Source organism: Triticum urartu, chromosome 3, assembly GCF_003073215.2.
Source record: "Triticum urartu cultivar G1812 chromosome 3, Tu2.1, whole genome shotgun sequence".
Taxonomy (NCBI): Eukaryota; Viridiplantae; Streptophyta; class Magnoliopsida; order Poales; family Poaceae; genus Triticum; species Triticum urartu.
Genome location: NC_053024.1, coordinates 125404010 through 125411671, shown reverse-complemented (window position 1 = coordinate 125411671; position 7662 = coordinate 125404010). Strand labels below are relative to the sequence as shown.

The window sequence follows — 7662 nt, the reverse complement described above, 5'->3', positions numbered from 1 at the left end:
CATATGGCTCGATGTTTATGGGTTTAAACCATTCCGGAAACTGGTGCTGCATTACCTCATCGGTAAAGCACATAGGGTGTGCGGCGTCTCTGTATTGGGTGACATCGCGACAGAGTTCGGATGATATCTATGTTCGGGGCTGACCCCGAATTTGGTTATCTCTGTCATGCCAGGCCTGATGGCCATCATCCCATGTTGGAGCACGTCCTCTTGATCCGTAGATTGGTCTTGTCTGGCCGGCTCTATTGTCCAGGTTCTGACATAAGTCATATGTGTAGCCCGGAGCTGTTGTCTCCTTGCCTCTACGACAAGGTGGCGCGGGCTAGTGTTCGGCATAATTAGCCGCTTTGTCCCGTCCATGTGGCGGTCGGTCCTGCTGGTCAGCCTAACTGTATTTTGACGGTATTGGCTCAAGGGCCTCATCGTCAAATTGTGGCAGTAGCCTGCGTTTTTGGTAACTCTTTGTTAGGCGCTCGAGGCCGTATTCTTCGGCAGCCAGGACCTTGGTCCATCTGTCGTTGAGTGTCTCCTGCCCGGCTTGAAGCTGCTGCTGTTTCTTTTTCAGGCTTCGTGTGGTGGCGATGAACTATTTCTTGAAGCGTTCTTGTTCGAGGGGTTCTTCTGGGACGATGAAATCTTTGTTGGCGAGGCTGACATCCTCTTCAGAGGTAGGTAAGTAGTTATTGTCTTTCGAATCCTCGTGATCGGCGTGTTTGGGGCTGTATGGACCTTCTTCCCTTTCATCCTGCTCAAACGCGGGCTCAACGGGGTGATCGGGATCTTCGGCGTTGTCTGGAGTGTTATTATCTCCGGTGTCTGTATTGCTTTCGCTTGCGTGACGCGATTGTGACTGGTGCCGCTGATATGGCGCTTTGGTGGTTCATCGACAGGCTTATCCTCATCTGGGTTTTGAGTGCCATCGTCATCCTTCTTCTCAGGTGTGTCCACCATGTATACGTCGTAAGTAGAAGTGGTCGTCCAACGCCCAGTGACGGGCGGGTTTTGGCCTGGTTCGGCCTCGACATTGTCATCCAAGCCATCGATGTCTTCTGAGGTGTAGTCTAGCATGTCGGTTAAGTCTTCGACAGTGGCTATTAAGTGGGTGGTGGGTGGGACGTAAAATTCCCTACCCTCAGCCCCCAGCTCAAGCTGGGCGTATTTCGGAGGCGATACTTCCACGATGGCGAGAGATCGCATTAGGTCCAGCATTTCGTTTAAGAGCGAAAGCTGGACAGACGCATGAGGATCTACAGAGCTAGGTTTGGTAATAACCACTTGACCGAGCCCGTTAGATGCAGGTCACGAGAGATTGGAGTTGACGTCCAGAACAAATCCAGCTTCCCGATGACGGGGAGAACCCCGTTTGAGTCCGGGTCCGCCGACGGCATGATTGCATCTGGGTCTTCGGCTGAAAGCTCCTTGACGGGAGAGAGTCCGGCGCGGTTCACCTTCCCGTCTTCGGACAGGGTGGTCTGCCCCGGATCTAAGGACAGGGCAGGCGTGAGAGTCGACCACTGAACGGGATTTGATGACGGATCCGAAGGGCCTTCTTCGTATGGGTGTGGAGTGGCGGCCGAGGCCGTGAGTCCCTCGAAGATCAGATCTCCTCGAATGTCAGTGATGTAGCTCAGGCTTCCAAACCTGGTATGGTGACTAGGGGCATAGCTGTCGACCTGCTCAAGGCGGCCGGTCAAGTTGGCACGTAGCGTGACGCCGCCAAACACAAAGAGTTGGCCAGGAAGAAAGGTCTCCCCAAAAACAGCGTCGTCGTCGATGACGAGGCAAGCCATCGATTCTTCCATTGACAACACAACGAAACTCTCAATGAAAGCACCAATATCAGTGTCAAAACCGACAGATCTCGGGTGGGGGGTCCCGAACTGTGTGTGTGAGGATCAATGGTAACAAGGGACGATGGGGACAATGTTTACCCAGGTTCGGGCCCTCTTAAAGGAGGTAAAACCCTAGGTCTTGCTTGATTGTATTCAATGAGTACAGGGGTCACAAGACTTGATCTACCTCGAGATCGTAACGGTTAAACCCTAACTGTCTAGCCTATTAATATTCTGATAGCCTCTACATACTAAACCCTCCGGTTTATATATACACCGGAGAGACCTAGGGTTGTACAGAGTCGGTTTGTAGAGGAAGGAAACAATAGATCCGGACACAAAACTTGCCATCCACGCATATAGGAGTCCTACCCGGATACGGGGTACAGTCTTCTGCTTTATCCTTTCGGCCCATCAGTCCGGCCCATATGGAGCGCCAGTGCCGTGCTCTGAAGGAGATCGCCGCATGGCGCCGCCGCCGCGACGAGGGTGGTGTCATCGTCCTCGACGACAACGACGAGGAGGCGTCGACGCTGACCAACCTCGTCCACAACGGCGATCCAGGGTAGGGGTGCAGCAAGGACGGCGACGTGCAGGACGACGGCGATGACGACAACGACAGCGACGACGGCATGGACTACACCGCCTTCTACCAGCTCCTCGGCATGAAGTAGGCTCGGGCCGGCGGCGTAGTTTTTTTAGGGTTTCTTATGTGTGTCTTTAAATTTGTACAAATATGAATGAAACCGCCTAAATTTCGTCCAATATCAAGTTATTTTGGGACTACACCGCCTTCTACCAGCTCCTCGGCATGAAGTAGGCTCGGGGCGGCGGTTTAGTTTTTTTAGGTTTTCTTATGTATGTCTTTAAATTTGTACAAATATGAATGAAACCGCCTAAATTTCGTCCAAAATCAAGTTATTTTGGGACTACACCGCCTTCCACCAGCTCCTCGGCATGAAGTAGGCTCAGGGTGGCAACGTAGTTTTTTTAGATTTTCTTATGTATGTCTTTAAATTTGTACAAATATGAATGAAACAGCCTAAATTTCGTTCAAAATCAAGTTATTTTGTTCACATTTGGGCCCAATTTAAATTTGAAAAATGGCGTCTGGGGGTCAACTTGGGCGGCGGTTGAAAACCCGACCATCCCACGACGAAGATAGCGTCGGTTAGCCCCCAGCCGACGCTATTCCCACGACGAAGATAGCGTCAGTTAGCTCCCAGACGGCGCTATTTCGGTCCTTTAAGGGGCAAACGGTTGGAGATGCCCTTAGTCCGTTAAAAAGCCCTCCACAAGTCTAGCAGTTTTGTTTGCGCACTCCACTAGCTCCTAGCCGTGCGAGGAGTGAGCTTTTCCATGCCGGCCGGCATTGGGTCTCTCATGTGTTGCACGCATTGTGTCATCGTGATCACAGGTTTCCGGAGCAGATTGAAACGCACAGTCATTATATAGTACTCCCTTCCTCCGTCCCAAAATAAATGACTCAACTTTATTTTGTACTAAAGTTAAGTCACTTATTTTTGGGACGGAATGGAGGGAGTAACAGGCGAATCAACACTTGCACCTCGATCTAGCTTCTGTCCAGTTGGTCACCCATAGCATAGCCATTACACAGATCAGTCACGAAAACTACCGGAGCTTAACAAGCAAGCACACACGCTAGAAGCAAGGAGGCTGAGGGTCAGAGCAGCCTGGGGCTGGTGTAGGGGCCGTGGAGGATGCTGTCGGCGATGGCGTGGTAGGCGGCCTCCGTCAGGTGGACGCCGTCCCAGTTGGCGTACGCCGACGGGTCGGCGCACACGCTGGACCCCCGCACGCCGCAGCTCGCCTTGGGGTTGAAGTTGTACGGCCCCCCGCCGCCGCAGCACGTCTTCAGCGGCCCCTGCTTGAACCCTGCAACCCCCACACAACCTCACAAGTTAGTAGCATTCAGCAACGCCACCACTAATTAGCAAGGTGACACTTCACCTGCCAGTGCCAACCCATAAGCCACCTCATCAACATACTCTTGATGGAACTTATATACTTGGTGATGCTTAGTGCATGCCAATAAAACAGAAAAATGTGCTTATTATGTACTTAACTGGACCATGTCTTTTCAGTCTAGGAGCAACAAGTCCTTTTATGCTCCAACACGGCTCGCCTTTCCCCAAAGGCCAGCCAATAGGAACATTCAAATCCCCAAAAATCTTTTCAATCTTTTGCAGCATCTTCCTGGCCCCTATTTCAGCCGGCATCAATACTGTGCCGGTGTACGTGCCCCATACTGATGATGGCACACCGTGACCGTGGCGGGCCATCGCTCGGACATGGTTACCTCTAAGTGTAGCTGTCATTCTTGAATGATTCGCATCATGGTGCTTCATTCATCACGTACAGTAGAAAACTCCAACGCATCCCTGTCCGTTCAGCTCGGATGCTATCCTAGTCCTAGACTAGATATCGCCGCCGGTCGATCGATCGGCGTGTGCTCGCTCCTATGAACGGAAAAAATGGCAGCGGTTGCAAAGCTAAGTTTATAAACTCACCGAACTGCTTGGGGTTCTTGGCGAAGGACATGGCCGCGCCGTAGTAGTCGGCGTACATGATCCGGGCCTTGGGGTACTTGAGCCGGAGCACCTGCAGCTTCTGCTGGACCATGGCGTTGTGGCGCTGCGCGAAGTCGTTGTACGTCCTCAGGCACCCGACGGCGTCGTAGTCGCTCCTGCTCCTGCCGGGGTGCAGCGTCAGGTACGCCGACGAGCACCCCATCGGCAGGTTCCCCGGCACCACCAGGTGCATCGCGCCTGCCTTGATCAGCCTCTGCGCCAATGCACACACAGCCAGCAGAGTTAGAGCTGCGCTGGTGAAACAATGGAAGAGAAGAGGATGCGGCTCTGCTCACCTCGGTTGCGTCGATGATGGCGGAGGAGACGGTGGGGACGTAGGACTTGGCGTCGTCCAGGGTCTTGCCCTTGAAGAAGGCGTAGTTGTAGTCGTTCCCCCCGATCTCCCCCACGAGGAAGAGCGACCGGCTGAAATACTTCTTGCAACCTGCTCCGATTTTAAAAAGACAAGCGGAGGAATCTTGCAATGAGCAACTGGTTGTGGAGATTGACCCCAAAATCCGACTGCTAATTGGTAAAGAAATGGCGGCGGCGACGACGAACTTTTGGGTGAGCCGCAGAGTGAAGGCTTGAGCTTGTCGAACCAGTCGAGCTGGACGCTGAGCGACAGGTTGGTCCAGAGCTTGTCCGACGCCCCGATCCCCTCGAAGAAGGGCGGATCCATGGCCGTGGCGCCGCCCACGGCGAAGTTGACGCCCTGCCGGACGTCCTCCCCGCGCGACAGGTACGGCTGCAGCAGCGGCAGCCCGAACGCTTGCGCTGCGGCCAAAAGAAACCGGATAAGATTGGCAGAAATGTCAAAATGTCGGCAATGGGTGGCAGGGCACGCACCGAGGAAGTCGACGACGAGGCGGCCGTCGGAGCAGCGGCCGGTGGGGCGGTGGAAGTAGGTCATGCCGTAGGGGAAGCGGCCGACGATGTTGAAGGAGAGCGGGCTGGACACGAGCAGGTTGCCGGTGTCGGTCAGGGAGTCGCCGAAGCTGAACATGGAGGTGTAGTTCTGCCCGCCGCCCCCGCCGCCGCATTGGGCGAGCCGCGCGAGGCAGCAGCAGGCCAGCGCGGCGACGAGCACGGAGAGCCGGGAGACCGCCATGGAACCGCGCGAGAGCCGCAGCGCCGCAAAGCAGTGGCGCGCACACACACACTCACTCACTAGCTGGCTAGCTCGACCCACGGACGTCCACTCACTCCTCAAGCCTATACAGACAGCCGGGCGACTAGGCGAGGGTCGAGACGAGAGACACCGGCACGAGGCGCTGCCGTCCGTTGCCGCAACGGGGCAGGTCCAGTAATGGTGGCTCCTTAAAGGCTCATTCACCTCTGCCGTGCTTGAGATTGTGGTTGGGCGAGTTAATGCGCGCCGAGGGCGAGGCCAAAGCGAGCCCGGAATCCATGGTGAAGGTGAAGGTGAAGTGCGCGGTAACTCTGCGGGCTGCCGCCGGGATCGCGCGGCCCGGTTCGTCCCCTACTGACTGACTGAGTGAATGGATAGATAATTGACGGATCACGTGTGAGCTCGGCCCCTGGCTGACACTCCCAAGGCTCAATTATTCGGACGAGGACGAGGCGGTGGCGCTCACGATGTGCTTGGGAGTACGGGGATCTTCGCTCGAGGCGCCCTGTCCCTGTTCCGCCGGTGACCACGCCTCGAGATTGGCATGGCGTGCATGCACAGCAGGGTCACTTGTAGTTCATGCAGACGTGTAGTCGTGTCGTGACTCTGTAGGAGCTGTTACCATGGGATGAACTCAACCGTACGTGTAGGCAGCCCATTGGCACTCTGTTCCCTCTGAATAGTACTACTCCTAATAGTGGCATTGGCGAGTTTCAGCAGAAAGATACTGGTGCTATTCACAAGTTGGTCTTTCCCATTCACGGATCTTTTTCCGGAATCTGGAGTCGTCATTACATTCATTGATGGCTTACTGGTGTGCATTTAGAGCTCATAATTGCAATCTGATAGACATGAGGAAACCTTGATAGGGACTGGAGCATCACATGTGATCTTAGGCTGCTTGTAATAGGTAGTATCGTAAGTTAGTATCATACATATGATATTAGTGTGTGATACTACCTTCATAATGCATAGTATCATGTACTAGTATCATAGATGATTTTATTTATTGCCATGCATGACACATAGTAGTATTGCATTTATTATAATACGGTATCATGATATGATACTGAACCATCTTTTTCTTCATTTAATACTATGCCACATCATTAAAATTGCTTAATTTACATGTATGATAGTTATGATACTCCCATTACGACCAGTCTTAGCGCTAAATCATGATGCGATATCATTCGGGCTGCTGGGCAAGTGAATGAACTCTGTCCAAGGCATTTCCAATGAGTTCAGTGAACTGAGAAATGCAAGTACTAGTAGGAAATGCAAGTAGTAGATTTTTCCACTGTGCTTGTGCAACTAATCCAAGTGCCAGTGAGTGGTTCACTTTTGGCTTCTGTCGCTGCTGTTACCGATGTCCTAAACCGGCCAGGAAATGTTTGGACGAATGTGCAAGATCTAAGCATCAGACAAGGCGTACGTGTTAATATAATCAATCAGGCCTACTGCCAACCTGACGTGTAAGGTTACCAAGAGAGATACTATAAACAAACGCGCTCTTATATGTGCCAGCCAAGCGATATGGCATCAAACATCAGCCGAATATGCAGCTTTACTGGCATAAAAGTCTCCGTCCCTTTTTCCCACGCTAGTAGGCCCTGGCCTTTTTTTTTTGCTGATGCACTGCCACGGAGGCTTGGAGCGAACCGACTTGTTGATGCATGTTTAAGAGGACATGGGTATTTTAGCCTGTGAGGGTTTAAGTTCTGGGACTCGCATTATTTTGAATTTATTTTAGGATTATCATCAATGCAAGTTTAGTGGGAGGAGACATTTTCGTTGACTACGAGGCGTCTACCGTTGACTAAGAGACGTATATAGTGATTTCGTCAATCTCAAAATGATATGCCGGCTCAGTCTTTCGGAGGCGCTCATAGGAGGTGCGTGTGTGTTCATAGAGGTGAGTATGTGCGTGTATCTATGAGCGCCTGCGTCTGCACTATGTCTAAAAAAAGCATGAGGCATAGAGCGGAAGGGAGCACTCCTTTTACGATCGCAGTTCGGCAGAAAAAGGCCAGGTCGATCGCCATGCACTGATCTCATCTTTGTGGTCGTTGTACTGTGTTACTCTACGCTGGGTTTTTTGACGAGA

General features: G+C 52.5%; 1 protein-coding gene across 1 annotated transcript; it reads right to left on the bottom strand.

The window, feature by feature from the left end:
• Positions 1–3406: 3406 nt before the first annotated feature.
• Positions 3407–5883, bottom strand: LOC125543254 (GDSL esterase/lipase At5g45910-like). The gene is made up of 5 exons (XM_048706546.1): positions 5273–5883; positions 4985–5200; positions 4720–4868; positions 4364–4637; positions 3407–3728 (listed from the first exon to the last, which is right to left on the bottom strand). Exons 1-5 carry the CDS (start codon positions 5532–5534, stop codon positions 3517–3519), a joined length of 1113 nt encoding a protein of 370 aa, XP_048562503.1. The 5' UTR covers positions 5535–5883; the 3' UTR covers positions 3407–3516.
• Positions 5884–7662: the final 1779 nt, after the last annotated feature.

What these genes read in the sequence shown, in the direction of transcription:
- LOC125543254 (XM_048706546.1), bottom strand. Translation starts at nt 5,534, where the DNA reads ATGGCGGTCTCCCGGCTCTCCGTGCTCGTCGCCGCGCTGGCCTGCTGC. An exon ending in ACTCTGCGGCTCACCCAAAA is followed by an intron (nt 4,869 to 4,984) that starts GTTCGTCGTCGC and finishes AAATCGGAGCAG; the next exon opens with GTTGCAAGAAGTATTTCAGC. An exon ending in CAAGAACCCCAAGCAGTTCG is followed by an intron (nt 3,729 to 4,363) that starts GTGAGTTTATAA and finishes TGGGGGTTGCAG; the next exon opens with GGTTCAAGCAGGGGCCGCTG.